This window comes from Caloenas nicobarica, chromosome 25 (genome assembly GCF_036013445.1).
Source record: "Caloenas nicobarica isolate bCalNic1 chromosome 25, bCalNic1.hap1, whole genome shotgun sequence".
NCBI lineage: Eukaryota > Metazoa > Chordata > Aves > Columbiformes > Columbidae > Caloenas > Caloenas nicobarica.
Window position 1 is genome coordinate 6,160,790 of NC_088269.1, and position 15,983 is coordinate 6,176,772.

General features: G+C 56.6%; 1 protein-coding gene and 1 pseudogene across 1 annotated transcript; both read left to right on the forward strand.

The window, feature by feature from the left end:
- Positions 1–10: 10 nt before the first annotated feature.
- Positions 11–7,635, forward strand: LOC135998474 (disintegrin and metalloproteinase domain-containing protein 2-like; annotated as a pseudogene).
- A 351-nt stretch (positions 7,636–7,986) lies between these two features.
- LOC135998475 (disintegrin and metalloproteinase domain-containing protein 2-like) lies at positions 7,987–15,973 on the forward strand. Its single transcript, XM_065651651.1, has 19 exons — positions 7,987–8,789; positions 8,958–9,022; positions 9,411–9,489; positions 9,955–10,031; positions 10,126–10,315; positions 10,677–10,733; positions 10,948–11,019; positions 11,130–11,296; positions 11,497–11,578; positions 11,676–11,812; positions 11,933–12,116; positions 12,259–12,348; positions 12,739–12,937; positions 13,047–13,155; positions 13,563–13,746; positions 13,990–14,070; positions 14,630–14,711; positions 14,893–15,043; positions 15,553–15,973. Exons 1-19 carry the CDS (start codon positions 8,733–8,735, stop codon positions 15,971–15,973), a joined length of 2,484 nt encoding a protein of 827 aa, XP_065507723.1. The 5' UTR covers positions 7,987–8,732.
- Positions 15,974–15,983: the final 10 nt, after the last annotated feature.

The window sequence follows — 15,983 nt, forward strand, 5'->3', positions numbered from 1 at the left end:
AAACGGGGCGATGGGGCCGCGCCGGGCGCTGCTGCCGCCGCTGCTGCCGCTGCTGCTGCTGTGTGAGTGCGGGGGTCCCGGCGCCCCCGGGCCCCGCACCGCCCCCGGGCCCCGCACCGCCCCCGGGCCCCGCGCCCCCGGGCTCAGCACCGCCCCCGGGCCCCGCGGCGCCCCCGGGCTCAGCACCGCCCCCGGGCCCCGCACCGCCCCCGGGCCCCGCGCCGCCCCCGGGCTCAGCACCGCCCCCGGGCCCCGCGGCGCCCCCGGGCTCAGCACCGCCCCCGGGCCCCGCACCGCCCCCGGGCCCCGCACCGCCCCCGGGCTCAGCACCGCCCCCGGGCCCCGCGGCGCCCCCGGGCTCAGCACCGCCCGGTCTCTCCGCAGGCTCCCCGGTGCTGCCCCAGCGCACGGTCCCGCGGCTGCTGCCCGGCAACACCACGGTACGTGGGCTGGGGGCCGGGGGGCGCAGATGCGCTGGAGCTGTAACGGGGCGCCCGGTGCTGCCGGCACTGCCAAGGCTGCGCCTGTTCTTGGGGAAGCACCGAGCCCTCGTGCTCGCCCTCCACGTTTCCACTTGCCCTCGGAGCACATTTTTCTGAAGTTGGTGTTCCTAAATCTCCCTTTCTCCACCTTTTTGCGCACACAAGGATGCGTTGTCCTACGTCCTCGACATAGAGGGGAGGCCGTACACCATCCACCTGCGGCAGCAGTAAGTCGGCCTTCGCGGTGCCCCGTCCCGCCGCTGCTGCCCATTCCCCGGGCGCTGGGCTGAGCTCTGGCACGCACGTGGAGGAGGTTTGGGGACATTGTGCCTGTGATCGCTGGTGCCAGCCGGTTCTGGGTCTGCCAGTGCCACAGTGCAGGCTGCAGGACCCAGAACATGCTGAAGAAGCCAGGTAAGAGATGCTGGTTTAAGTGCTTCATCTAACGCCTTTCTTTTGTAGTGTCTTTCTATCTGATGATTTCAGCATTTACCTATCTAATGAGAAGGGACCTTTGCACTCTGGTTCACCCCGTATCAAGGTAACCTTGGATTGCTTTGGGTTTTTGTAAGCGTTGCGGTGTATTTCTGCTGCCCAGCACGTGCCGTTCGGCTGCTGGGGTGTCGGGTGGGGGCTGCGGAAGGGGCTCCTTGTCCTCTGTTGTGGTGCAGGGCGGCTGCTACTACCAGGGGTACATCGAGGGCTTCCCCAGCTCCACCGTGACCCTCAGCATCTGCTCGGGGCTCAGGTACCGAACCGCCACCTCCCCGCGCTGCCGTCGGTGCTGCCGGGCGCTGCCGCACTTGCCTGATGGCAAATGGCCGGTGCCGTCCCCTGGGCAGGGGCTTGCTGCAGTTTGAGAACGTCACCTACGGGATCGAGCCCCTGGGTTATTCCCCCACGTTCGAGCACTTCGTGTACCGAATGAGGGACGAGAACACGGCGGGTGCCGTCTTCGCCAACAGCCACCCCGACAGAGCGCCGGGCGAGCTGAGCGCAGAGGAGATGGTCCTGGTGTTCCCGTACGTCGAGGTGAGCGGGTGCCGGTTCTCGCGGCGCTGCCGATGTCCCTGTCACACAAGGAGGGGCCCGATCCCACAGGAAGCTTTGGCCAGTGGATGGACAGAGATGGGGCTGTTTGGCAGTGCTGGTGCTTGTGACATTGCGTTGCGGGGATCATTATGTGTTTAATTCCCAACAAGAGGCATTAGCACAGCTGCTGAAAAAAGTCAGAAATTGCTCCATTGTGCTAGTTCCTTACCTTGTGCTAATTTGAAGACAGCATCCAAGTGTTGCTTCTGAATGGACACTGGAGCAGTGTAGCAAACCTCAGGAATAAGGTGACTCTAGAACATAGAATGAAACAGCATTGGAGACCATTTTCTTTTGCAGCCACTCTCAGCTGAAGCACGAGCTCCCAAGTTCTTCAAAGTGTACATAGTTTTGGACAAGGCTTTGGTAAGTTTGTGCCAGTCGTTTCCTCCTCATTTTGCCTGACTTCTGTGGGCACAGAAATGGTGCCATTTCCCAGTTTTTCAATGCATTTGTTTTCCCTTTTGAAAAGTTACATGTACTGTGGATTTTATAAGAAAGAAAGAAAGAATGAAAATTTTCAGCTCACATTTACAGGATTGGGTGTTGGCCATCATTTCAGTGTTTCAGCAATGTTCTGTTTCATCATGGCAAATGCCATGTCCACTTTTGTGTCCTCTTGGGTTATTTTTCAGTACAACCATATGGGTTCAGACACGAATGCTGCAACACAGAAGATAATCCTGGTCTTCAATTTAGTCAACAATGTAAGTGTTGTTTGTTTGTTTGCCCTAAGGCAGCCACAGCCCCACATTTTCAGGCTTCCTGGATTGTTCCCCTCTCTGTGCTGTTTTGTGGTACGAATGTAATTCAGCGACTGACAGCAGCGATTGGCTTTTCCGACATGGTTTGTAGTTCTGCTCGGAGGGAAAGGTGTGTGAGGAGGCGTTTCCTCTGTTGCGCTTTCAGATGTTTAATCCTCTCAACGTCACCGTTGTGCTGTCCTCCCTGGAGCTGTGGACAGAGGAGAACAAAATATCGACAGAAGGGGAAGCACATGAACTCCTGTGGCGATTTTTACAGTGGAAACAGTCACATCTCACTCTGCCATCATATGACATAGCTTATCTACTAGTGTAAGATCAAGGTTTCCTTACTCATTAAAGGTTACATGGTAGAAATCAGTTAAACTAATGTAGTTTGAACTATAAAGATGCCCATAGGAAACATTTTATTAAAAAGAAAAATATTTCTTACAAATTTCCTAGTTCCTTAATATTCTGGAAGTATTTTTGTCCGGACACACCTTCCAGCCACCTTTCAGTGGTGAAGTACCGTGCCCGATTGTGCCGCCCGTCCCAGCAGCCGGTGGCTCCGCCGCGGCCACGGTCCCTGCCCAGCACCGGCACCGGCTCCGGCCACAACCCAGACCCTGCCAGCGGCTCCTGGGGCTGCGGGGGGACTGGAGGGACCAGGGGGTTCGGGCTGTACAGACCCGTGACCCCCGTTTCCTGCAGTAACTGGGGTGTCCCGGGCTGGGCAGCCGGTGAGCGCACGTGTGTTCCAGGTACCGGGACCAGGCAGCGCTGGAGGGCTCAGCCACTCTGGGACGGGCGTGTCAGAGGGAGGCGGCTGGCGCGGTGGCCGTGGTACGGTGATGGTGACGGGGACACTTGTGTCCCCCCCGTGGCTGGGGGTCATCCGCGGGGACAGCGGCCGGGACAGCCCCGCTCTCTCCTCCTGCAGCTCCAGGGCACCGTGACGCTGGAGTCCTTCTCCATCCTGCTGGCGCGGATGCTGGGGCGCAGCCTGGGCATCGGCTACGACGCCTCCCCGAGATGCCGCTGCCCCGGGCCCGTCTGCATCATGACCCCCCAGGCGCTGTGAGTTTGAAAACACCCGGGGGACCATTGCACCTGGTGCCAGCATCTGAGCAAATCCCTGCATTGCACAGAGATTTCGAGAGTGAACGGGGTAGATGTGGAAACACAAACAAGTACGGATAATGGCTTTATTTTAGTTTTTTCAGTGGGGCAAAAGCCTTCAGCTCCTGCAGCATCAGCGACTTTGAGATCTTCCTGAAGCACAGCGGAGGCACCTGCCTGTTCAGCCGACCCCGCTTGACCGGACTGTCGTACCGGCGAGCGCCCGTGTGTGGCAACGGCGTGGTGGAGCGCGGCGAGCAGTGCGACTGCGGGCGCGACAGGGTGCGTGTGCGGGAACCGCGGCCGAACGCGCACGTCCGCGCTGTCTGTACGTTCAGAGTCGTGAGCCCTCGGGCTGCGGGCACAGGGGAAGGAGCGACCGGCCCAAGGATTGTGTCTGGTTTTAGATCATTTCTGTGTTGGCATCCATCTCATGGCAGCTTTGCCCACTTTATTCTGTGAGATACTGCTCAAGTATAACGTTTTGGGGATAAGAAGCGAGGAGACAACCTCTGACAGTAAAAAGCTCAAGGGGAACAAATAAGCAGAATAATGCGGTCTTGTGATATGTCCTCAGGCATGCTTGAGGGATAATTGCTGTACTAAAAGATGTCGGTTCCAGCCAGGAGTGCAATGTTCCTCTGGATTATGTTGTGATAGATGTCAGGTAAGGCTCATTTTTAAGATTATCACAAGATCATGACTTATTTCTGGGGAAATAATATGAAGGAAGGATGGACCAAATTGGCGCTGTGCAATGGCAGCAGTTCCTGGGGAGGGGCTTTCCAGCTCAGCTCCCGGAGACCCCGGGGGGAGGAACATCCCTGGGGAGGAGCGTCCCGGGCAGGGGGTGCCGAGCAGAGCCCGTTCTGCCCCCCAGCTCAAGCACCAGAACACTCTGTGCCGCCCGCCCGCCGACACGCAGTGCGACCTGCCCGAGTTCTGCGACGGCTCCTCCGCGTCCTGCCCCCCCGACCTGTACGTGCAGGACGGGCACGACTGCGAGCGCAACACCGGCTACTGCTACAAGGGACGCTGCCGGTCGCCCGACCTGCAGTGCCGGCGGCTCTACGGGAGAGGTAACTGGTCGCACTGGTGCCGCTGGTGCCGCTGGTGCCGAGGCGGCCGCAGAAGGAATGATGCTCAGTTTGTGTCTTTGCTCTTTAAGGTACCGACCTCAGGTCGGTCTCGCTGTGACTTTTTATCCTGGTTTTGGTGGCAATGGGGGTTTGTGGTTGGTTGGTAACTCGTTTCTGGTGCTTCCCCGTGAGCCCGAACCCCGTGCCCAGCCCCGTTGAGGCCGGGGCGTTTAGCGGCAGCACTTGCCCGTGTGAGACGTGGGCGATGGGGACACGTCCAGCCACACGCGAGCCGGTGTCCCCGCACCCGGGGACAGGATGGAGCAGGGGCTGCGCTGCCTGGGGGGCAGGACCCACAGGAGGACGGGGGGTGGCATGGGGCACCCAGGGAGGGAGGACACGGCTTTAGGGAGCATTTCAACCTCCGTTTTCAATCTGGTTAATGTGCACTTCAGTAGCACATAGCTCTCTCAATTATTCACTGATAACAATGGAAACAGCAAGAAAAAAAGCAAATTATTACCTGTGAGTGAACTTGACCAGGGACCTAACCTGCTCTTTGCTAACCCTGTGTTTCTGGAGGTCAGGACTGCCACAGGTTTGGCAGTTCAGGGACAGGTATTTTCTCTAATTAGTGAACAGCACCCGTGTTCTGCTGTGAACAGGATGAAAAATTAAGAAGTTATTAGATACCGTAATATGTCCCTTTGTGTTCCTTTAAATGATAATAAATATTGCTGCTAAACTTGTAGCTTCAAGAAGCGCTCCTGTGGCTTGTTACGAGGAATTCAACAGCCAGCGGGACAGGTTTGGACACTGCGGGTTCCAACCCAGACAAGGCTTCAAGCCCTGTCTTTGGAGGTATGCTCGAGGGAAAGGGCTCTCCTAAAAACGTGGTTTTAATTGGGACTTTACAGACAAGGAAAGTACCAAGGCTCCAGTTGGTAGTGAGATTTGTGAAGCAGTAAATAGTTACAGGTTTGTTCTTGTTCGTAGTGTGTTGTCTCACGTCACAGCTCCTCTCTTGGACTTCCCAATCTTGCTCACTTTTCTTGTCATGCAACGCTCCAGATTTGCGTTGTGCTCTTTAATGTTTCTAGTGTTTCATCAGGTAGCATATATATATATATATATATATATATATATATGAGTATGTGTGTGTGTGATACACATCCTCTGCAAATGGCTTTTATAGGAATCTCAGATGTGGAAAGTTAATCTGCACGTACCCGTACAGCTCTCCATTTACATCACAGGCTGCTGCAGTTAGTTATGCCAAAGTGAACAAGGATTTATGTATCTCTTTGGATTACTTCTATGCACCAACAAGGCTGGATCCTCTTGTGATTCCGCCAGGTACAAAGTGTGGTTATGAAAAGGTAAGAAAACATTTTATAATCATCTAAAGTGCCAGATATCAATTGTAATTGTTAACAAGGTTTTAGGAAATTCTTGCTCCTTTGCAGCGTGAGTGTACTCGATATTTTCAAACACTGTTAAAACATGCAAACATTACATTAAAGGTTTGGTTGGTGTCTGCGTTAGACATACCCCAACCCCGAGGTAACTGTAGCTCTTTAAAAGCACTGCTGTTGGTCTTTCAGAGGTATAATAGCACATTTTGACTCCTTTTGGAACACAGGACTGGTGGGCTGAGGGCTGAGATGGTGAAACCGCTGAACTGGAACTGCTGTGGTTTTTCTAGGTGTGTATCAACAACACTTGTCATCCGCACGCGGTCCTGGGGTACGACTGTGACAGCAAAACGAAGTGTCACGGCCACGGCGTAAGTCACCGCGTGTCCCTGAGGGCGGGTGTGGGAACTGCTCACAGACCCGTTCTAGGCTGATACTGCACAAAATCATGACCTTGTCAGCTAGTACATGGAGTAAAATAATTTAAACCGTTGGTCCTAAAGCCCATATCAAAATATAGTGAGGCTTTAGTCACCAAAATTTGATGGTTGGTTTGGTTTACGGAGGGGGAAAAAAAGGAAGGAAAATTGAAGGAACATGGAACTGAGGGCAGTGGAGCTCACATAGGTACCAGCGTTGTGTGGTTGTGCTGCCGGGCCCTCCGGCCCCTGCCTGGCTCTGGAGCTGCTGATGGCCGGGGCAAGAGCTCCTGTTCTCTGCTCATCAGACAGGAATGCACGCGAGCTTTGCAGGAGGGTGTTCTTTGCTTGTTCAGTGTCTCAAGGCTATGAGAGCCCGCACTTCATGGTGTGTCTCTTGTCCGATACGCTCCCTAAATTGCCCGAATGCCTGTCAGCGCTCATAGCCTTGTTGCAGCCTGGCTGGTGGCAGCGAGACTGATGCTGGTCTGGACAGGAGAATCGTTGCGTGAATTCATTGCAAAATTTTGCCACCCACCCTGGGCTTTTCAGGTGTGCAACAACAAGAAGCACTGCCACTGCAACCCCGGCTGGAAGCCCCCCGACTGCCGGCAGTGGGGAACCCGCCAGGGGGGCAGCATCGACAGCACCGTCCCCGGTTTGGACAGGGGTCAGTGCCACGGTGCGGGGGGGACAGGTGCCGGGCTGGGGTCCCTGGCGCAGGCAGGGGGTGGCAGCCCCGTGCCCCCGCCTGCTGCCAGCTGGGCTGTCCCCTGCCAGGTGTCAACGGGCAGGAAGCGCTGGGGGAGATGTCGCTGACCTGGATACTGCTGGGCTCCTGCATCCTCCTGCTCCTCCTCGTCGGGGCCGTCTGCATCGTCACGCAGCGGCTGGGCTGGGGCTCTGGGCAGCAGCCCCCCAGCAGCGAGGGGTGAGTGGGGCCCCCTGCCGCAGGCTGCCTGGGGGGCCAGGGAGCACGGGATGGGGACACGGTGATCCCCGGGGCTGAGGTGATGCTGGGGGGGGAATGAGGAGACTCAGCAGGGCTGAGCGTGATGCCGGGGGGGTATGAGGTGATTCTGGAGGGGGTATGAGGTGTGATCCGCCAGTGAGGGGTGATTGTGGGGGGGATATAAGGCGATGCCTGGGGCTGAGGCACCGCTCCGTGTCCCTGCAGCTCCACCGCCGAGGAGGGCAGCACCTGCTCGGAGCCGGAGCCGGAGCCCGAGCCGGAGCCCGAGGCGGGGCCGGAGGAGGACGCGGGGCCGCGCCGCGGGCACTAATAAAGGCGTTGGGCGCAGCCGCGTGTCCCGCTGTGTGTGCGGGGCCGTTACCGGCCGCGCCGATGGGGCCGCGCCTGGCGCTGCTGGCCGCGCTGCTGCGGCTGCTGCGTGAGTGACAGCGGCCGCCCGGGGGCAGACCCCCCCGCGAGCGGAGCCCTGCCGGGCGGTGACGGCACACCCGGCGGTGATGCCACGTCCTGGAAACTGACATCACGTGCTGGAAGCTGACGTCACGGCCAGTGGCAGCAGCTCGCCCAGGGCCCGAGCCCGGTGCGGTGGCGGGGGACAGCGCGGGGGGACAGCGGCCCGGGGGGGGACAGCGGCCCGGGGGTTCCTGGTGCGGGACCCGGCTGTCCTGGGGCCGGGGAATTGTCCCTGCTGCTCGGCGGGGAGACGCGGGGCTGAACCGCCCTCCCGGCACAGCTCAGCATCCCACAGGAGAAGCCTGGAAGCGTTTCGCGCTGGCCGAGTTTGTGCTTTTGACAAACGTTAAATCGTGTTCCCAGGGCCCGAGGGGCTGCAGCCGTCGCTAGCACCTTTTTCTCTGCGGGAGCGTTGTGGTGGGTGGGTTTGTCCATCTACTGAGTGTGTGGAGCTGCGTGACGTTGGGGTCTGCACCGTGGGGACCGTGATGCTCGCAGGGACGGTGCAGGTGTTGTGGATGTTTATCGCGGGGCTGTGGATGTTTATCGCGGGGCTGTGGATGTTTATCGCGGGGTTGTGGATGTGTGGCGGTGACTGGCCCCTCTCAGCCCGTTTCTGTTCCTGATGCAAGGTGGGTTTGTTCAGCTGGAGCTTGTTCTCATGTTCCCATCATACAGTGCTCGTATTCCTGGGCTCTGATCCAGCAGCAGTAAGTGATTTTTTTTTTTTTTCTATGCAAGTGTCTAAATACTTTAAAACAAAGTGTGAGTGAGTGATAGCAGAGTAGAAAGTAGAGCTGCTAAACCTCTGCAGGCAGAGACAGCGTCTGCCCGTGTGGCTATAGAGGTGTCTGGCACATGTGTATGTAATTCTGATGTGGCTGATGGGCACAACCATGGGGATAATAATCTGTGATTAAAACTAAGAAACAAATTCTTTGTTTAGATTCGCGAATGCTGCTGCACATCACAGTTCCCCAGAGGGTGTTCCCAAATACAGCTGGACAGACGGTACTTAAATAACCAAGTTATTTGGTGTTTGTGTGCGAGTGGATATACACGTGCAGGAATGTGCTGTGCAGCAGACGAGGTGTGACTGGGGTTTGCAGTTGCCCTCAGAGCATGTTTTTCCGAAGTCAGTGTTCCTAATTCTCCCTTTCTCTGCTTTTTTTCACTCAGAAGGATGCAGTGTCCTACGTCCTCAGCATAGAGGGGAAGCCGTACACCATCCACCTGCGGCAGCAGTAAGTCGGTGGGATGGGGCTGCAGGTGATCCCTGCCTGCAGAGAGATCCCTGCCTGCAGAGAGATCCCTGCCTGCAGGTGATCCCTGTCAGCAGAGAGATCCCTGCCCGCAGGTGATCCCTGCCCGCAGGTGATCCCTGTCAGCAGAGAGATCCCTGCCCGCAGGTGATCCCTGCCCGCAGGTGATCCCTGTCAGCAGAGAGATCCCTGCCTGCAGGTGATCCCTGCCTGTGGGTGATCCCTAAGTCTGCAGGGGATGTGCACGAGTGCCGTGGGGTTCTGGATCTGCCAGTGCAATAGTGCAGGCTGCACGACCTGGAATAAGCTCAAGAAACTCTAAATTGATTACAGAGCATTTCCAGTGGATTTTATTGTTTTTCTGTTCTAGATTCTTTTTATCTGATGATTTCAAGGTTTACTCATACAATGAGAAGGGATCCTTGCGCTCTGACTCGCCCAGTATCAAGGTAATGCTGGCCTGCCTGGTGTTGCTGTTCCAGGGCAGCCTGTGTTTGGTGTTTTGGGGATGTCAGTAGTTACTGCAGGGGATCAGTGCTTCCCCACTCTCTCCACATTTTTGCATCCTAATCAGGGCAGGAAGTGCTGGGGTGAAACAAAAAGTTTTCCTTGCAAATGCATGGTTAGATTCACATTTGTGAAGGGTTTTGGAGTCGCTGAGCTTGCTCGGTTCAAAGCTTGTAATCCTGACCATGGCTCCCCGTCCTATGGAGAGACCAGAAGAGTCACCACCCCAGCAGTGCAGCTCGGCACAAGGCAGTTCCTTATCATGAGGATGCCACATTCTTGCACTGGGATTTGTTTGTAGTCACTTGGGCCAAAGAGATTGTCCATAAAATCCCTGTTGTGCTGTCACCTATTGGAGTCGCCTTCCTGGCCACGGAAGGGGCTCCTTGTCCTCTGTTGTGGTGCAGGGCGGCTGCTACTACCAGGGGTACATCGAGGGCTTCCCCAGCTCCACCGTGACCCTCAGCATCTGCTCGGGGCTCAGGTACCGAACCGCCACCTCCCCGCGCTGCCGTCGGTGCCGCCGGGCGCTGCCGCACTTGCCTGATGGCAAATGGCCGGTGCCGTCCCCTGGGCAGGGGCTTGCTGCAGTTTGAGAACGTCACCTACGGGATCGAGCCCCTGGGTTATTCCCCCACGTTCGAGCACTTCGTGTATCAAGTGAGGGATGAGAACCTGGCAAGTGCCGTCTTCGCCAGCAGCCACCCCAACAGAGAGCCGGTGGGGCTGGCGACGGAGGACATGGAGGAAGCTCATGGAGATGATGAAGTGAGTGGGTGCCAGTTCTTGCGGTGGTGCTGATGTCTCTCTCGCACGAGGAAGGGTCCGATCCCGCAGAAAGCTCCTAAAAGGAGTGCCAGTGCTTGTGACGGGGTGTTGCGGGGATTGTTGCTCATCTAGCACCTACAAGAGGCATCGCGAGGGCTACAGGATTTATTGATGGTCCTGTAAAAGCCGGAGGTATTTCTCCCTCCAGCTTGCAGACGCTTGGCAGCAATGTGGTGGCTACGTCAGCCATGGGGTTCACGTGGGTGTCCCCAGTGTTGTCCCAGACACATCAGCATTTCTTATGCTTCATGACTGAAATGGAGAAATGAATTATTAACAGTGAAGATTTTTTTTTTTTCAGCCAGTGCCCAAGTTCCAGAGAGAGCTAGCGCTCCACATCATTTTGGAAAGGGCTTTGGTGAGTCTGCGCCACTCAGTTCCCATTCTGTGTTGGTTTTCTCTGCCCTTGCTGGCGCTGTGACAAAGCTTCGCCGTGGTGTCCGCGGGGTCCCGCTGGTCCGTGCCGCGGGGCCGCGTGTCAGTGGGTGGAAGCCACTCTTGGAAAGATCGGGGTGACCCCGTGTGCCTCAGCGTGGCAAATGACCAAGATATAACCTCGTGTCATTTTTCAGTACGAGCACCTGGGTGAAGATGACTATGTTGTGACACAGAAGATAGCTCAGGTCTCCAACTTGCTCAACAGCGTAAGTCTTTCCTGATTTAAATGCTTGTTATCTGCTAATAAGAACGAACATTTAAACAGCGCTTGAAATGAAGCATATGGGAACAGCCACTTCTCTCCTTAAACTTTCAGATGTTCAGGCATCTTAATCTGACCGTGACGCTGTCCTCCATGGGGGTCTGGATGGACAACAGCACGTTTAAGGCAATGGCAGCTGGACAAGAAGCGCTGGTGTGGCTGCTGAAGTGGAAGAGGACTAGCCACGTTGTGAAGCCCCACGAAATGCCGTACCTGCTCCTGTAAGAACGAGTTGTCACCATTATTTAAGAGTAGACAGTAACAACCTGCTTGAACTCACTCACTTTTGAACGACAGACTTTGCTGTGAGCGTGATGCCTCTTGTAAAAATTAAGCGAGAACGCGGTGAGGTGTTGCAAACATCAAGCACGATGTCCCGAGCTGGCCGGGCTGGCAGCGACGGGCGTCCCCTGCGTTCCAGGTACCAGGACCAACCGGCGTTTGTGGGCGCGGTGGTGCCGGGACAGGCATGTCAGAGGGAGGCGGCTGGCGCGGTGGCCGTGGTACGGTGATGGTGACAGTGACACTTGTGTCCCACCCGTGGCTGGGGGTCACCCGCGGGGACAGCGGCTGGGACAGCCCCGCTCTCTCCTCCTGCAGCTCCAGGGCACCGTGACGCTGGAGTCCTTCTCCATCCTGCTGGCGCAGATGCTGGGGCGCAGCCTGGGCATCGGCTACGACAGGTCCCCGGAGTGTCGCTGCCCCGGGCCCGTCTGCGTCATGAGCCCCCAGGCGCTGTGAGTGGGTCGGGGCGCGATGGATGGGGCAGGCGGGGGAGATGGGACCCCGGCAGCTGGGTGAGAGAGTGAACAGGGGCACATGTCTTCCCATGCACATGGATAATCGCTTTATTTTAGACATTCCAGTGGGGCAAAAGCCTTTAGCAGCTGCAGCATGGCGGACTTTGCGCAGTTTCTGAAGTGGAACAGGGACTGCCCGTTCATCAGGCAGGTTCTGCCCCAGCTCTCCTACCGTGGAGCCGCCGTCTGCGGCAACGGCGTGGTGGAGCCGGGCGAGCAGTGCGACTGCGGCACGGCCGAGGTGGGTCCTGCCTGTCCCAGGTGCTGTGTAAAGCACGAGTGCAGCGTTCTGCTCATCCCTCGGCTCCTCTGAGCGCGCTGTTTGGTGGGAGGATGGGGCTCGGTTGTCCTGCAGCAAATAGTGATTCCCGGTGCGTTTGCAGAACTGTCTGTTAGACAAATGCTGTACTCCCCAGTGTACGTTCAAACCAGGAGTGAAGTGCTCCGCGGGATTATGTTGCGAAAAGTGCCAGGTAAGATGTGTTCAGTACTGTCAGAAGTTAAGGCCATTTGTAAACCTCGGAGCAGCGGCAGTTTCTGTCCCAGCACCACCAACCAGCTCTCTGGTTTAGTTCACGTGGGCATCTCCAAAAAAACTTAACAATATTTGTGCTGCATTTTGTCTCTTCTGAATTATGTTGTGATAGATGTCAGGTAAGGCTCATTTTTAAGATTATCACAAGATCATGACTTATTTCTGGGGAAATAATATGAAGGATGGACCAAATTGGCGCTGTGCAATGGCAGCAGTTCCTGGGGAGGGGCTTTCCAGCTCAGCTCCCGGAGACCCCGGGGGGAGGAACATCCCTGGGGAGGAGCGTCCCGGGCAGCGGGTGCCGAGCAGAGCCCGTTCTGCCCCCCAGCTCAAGCACCAGAACACTCTGTGCCGCCCGCCCGCCGACGCGCAGTGCGACCTGCCCGAGTTCTGCGACGGCTCCTCCGCGTCCTGCCCCCCCGACCTGTACGTGCAGGACGGGCACGACTGCGAGCGCAACACCGGCTACTGCTACAAGGGACGCTGCCGGTCGCCCGACCTGCAGTGCCGGCGGCTCTACGGGAGAGGTAACTGGTCGCACTGGTGTCACCAGCGCGCCTGGAGCTGCAGGGCTGGCCTGGGGCGGACGGCAGCATCCCACACGATGGACGCTCACCCTCTCTTCTAAACTTGCAGGTGCAAAAAATGCTCCTTCGGCCTGTTACGAAAAGGTCAACAGTCAGCAGGACAGGTTTGGGCACTGTGGCAACCACCCGAAGAGCGGCTACAAGCCCTGTTCCTGGCCGTAGGTTTCATGGGAATGCAAAGTGTTTAACTGGGAATATATATTTAATTTGTGCTTCCCTTTACTGTGGATGCAAAGTAATAACTTTGAGAAGGCTGCCTTGGGTATGTATTTCTTTTGCTGGGTGGAATTGAGTTACAGTGTTTGCTCCAGGTGTTCATTAGAGAAACGGTGTTGTACAGAAACTGGAAACTTGAGCGCACACCTAACTGTGCGAGTGTTTGATGTCCTGATGGTTCACAGGACGGCTTCTCCCCTGCTATCAAGGATTCAACTCTTCTGAAATGTCACGTTTTTATTTTGTGTGAATCGTCCTCCCCGAGTTGTGCACCTCAACATCTCCAGCACTGTGATCCATCAGATGTTGTGCGTACTGTTCTAATTTGTTGTGCTAACAAATTTTTTAGGAATCTGGCATGTGGAAAGTTAGTATGTACATACCCGAATCGTATTCCCTTCCAAAAAGTCAAGGGTGCCGTAATTTATGCTCATGTGCAAGAACATCTGTGTGTGTCTTTCGATTTTATGCGTGGACCCACGGTGCTGGACCCTCTCCTGGTGAAAGACGGCACAAAATGTGGTCCAGCAAAGGTAAGAAATGTTGCACAAGCATCTGGAAATGGCATCTAATTACCACGACTGTAACAGCCTTAGAAGTAGTTGCCATTTTGCAGTGTGAAAGGTGGTCTGTACTGATGTTTTTAGTAATTATTACCAGCTCTTTTGACTTTTAATCATTCTCCAAGGCTATGAATCCTTTTTAGAGTTATGGCAAGCGTGGTAAAGGGTGATGAAAAAGTGCTCAGCAGGAGTTTTGTCCTTTTGGTCTTTCAGGTTTGTATCAATGGCACGTGCCACCCACATTCAGTCCTGAAGTACGACTGCAATGCGCAGAAAAAATGCAATGGGCATGGAGTAAGTACCAGCAGTGCAGTTGAGTTAGTGGTTTGATGAAAATTGCTGAAGAACAGAGAATGGTTCTGGCAAGATGCCCACTGGGGCTCGCCTGTGAATTGCCTAGACCTGTGATTTGGGGTAATGCTTGTTCCCTGAAATCATCACGCAGTAATGCGTTATCATGGGAGCAATTATGTGAGACTACCTAAGTTACTTGCTATTCCAAGTGAAAAATAAGTGAGATAAAGGAGCGTGGGTATATGCTTGTCTAGATTAGCAGAAAACTGGAAAAAGAGTATCTAGAGAGGATTTAACTGCACATAATTGAAACAGCATTGGAAAGGACGTCGCTGTGTGGGAGGCAGCGTGGTGAACAGCGGAGCGGGGACACGGGGACAGGCGGAGCGGGGCTGTCACACAGGGGTGTCACGGGTGCTGGCTGTGACCTGTCACACAGGGGTGTCGTGGGTGCTGGTGGGCTGGCTATGACTGTGGCACGGGGGTGCAGGGGTGCGGGGGAGAGTAGGGTGAGGATTTCACAATGAGGGATGTTTTCTGCCCACCCTGGCGTTTGCAGGTCTGCAATAACAAGAAGAACTGCCACTGTGACCCAGGCTGGAAGCCACCCTATTGCAAGACTCGAGGATCCTCTATTCACGGTAGCACCTACAGTGGGTGGCGTGCTGGTGGGTGCCGCAGCCGGGCTCTGGGTGCCCCACGGCTTTGCTGCTTGGCAGCTCCCACAGCCTCGCGAACGGCCTCGTCAGGCTTGCAGCTGAGCAGACAGCCCGTGGCATCGCCCGGCCTTGCCCGGAGCTGTACCTGTGCTGTTCTCCCTAGGTGATGGCACCAAAAGATCTCATCTGGTCATGCTGAGGAATGGGCTGCTGCTGGGCTTCGCCATCCTCTTCCTCACTCTGTCCTGTAGCAGCATCGCAATTTCCAGGTGGAGGCGGTGGAAAAACGCAAGGAAGGGACAGCAAACAGATGGGTAAGCTGATATTAGTTACCTAATGCAAATCCTCCATTCTCGTGGGGGCAGATGGGCAGCGACTTGTGGGAGCACGGAATTACTGGGAAAGCTGGTGAGTGGGATTTACAACCTGGGCAGAGCCAGGAAGTGGTGTCTGGGAAACAGCAACTGTTTGTTGGTAAACTGGGACCTGTTTGTTGGTCTTCACGGGAAGAAACTAGCAAACAGATGTCTGAAATATACAAACATAGGAGAAGCAAAACTAAGGTTGGATTTCCTGGCACCAGGCGTGCTGCCTGTGTGCAAGACATGGAAGAAATAGGTTTTTCATCTGCTAATTCCTGGGGAAAGCGAACTGTGAAAGGGAAAAGCGGGATACAGGGGAAGCTGCGGGTCCCAAGAAAGACGGAGGCAGCTCCCCCTGTGCGATGTGCTCGGGCGGGCGGGGCCGGGGCTGGGAGGGGACGCTGGGGGGACATCGGGGCGGGCAGGGCCGGGCTGAGGCACCGCACCGGGGCTCCGCGCAGCCCCGCGGCCGAGGAGGACGGCGACGGCCGGGACACGGAGTCGGACACGGAAACGGAGCCGGACACGGACAAGCCGGAGCCAGACGCGGAGCCGGGGATGGAGCGGGACGCGGGGCTGCACAGGGACACGGGACGGGAGCGGGACGCGGGGCTGCAGAAGGACGCGGGGCCGGAGCGGGACGCGGGGCTGCACAAGGACACGGGGCTGCAGAGGGACACGGGACCGGAGCGGGATGCGGAGCCGGAGAGGGACCCGGGACCGGAGAGGGACCCGGGACCGGAGCGGGACGCGGGGCTGCACAGGGACACGGGACCGGAGCGGGACGCGGGGCCGGAGCGGGACGCGGGGCTGCAGAGGGACACGGGGCCGGAGCGGGACGCGGGGCTGCACAGGGACGCGGGGCCGCGCCGCGGGCACTAATAAAAGCGTT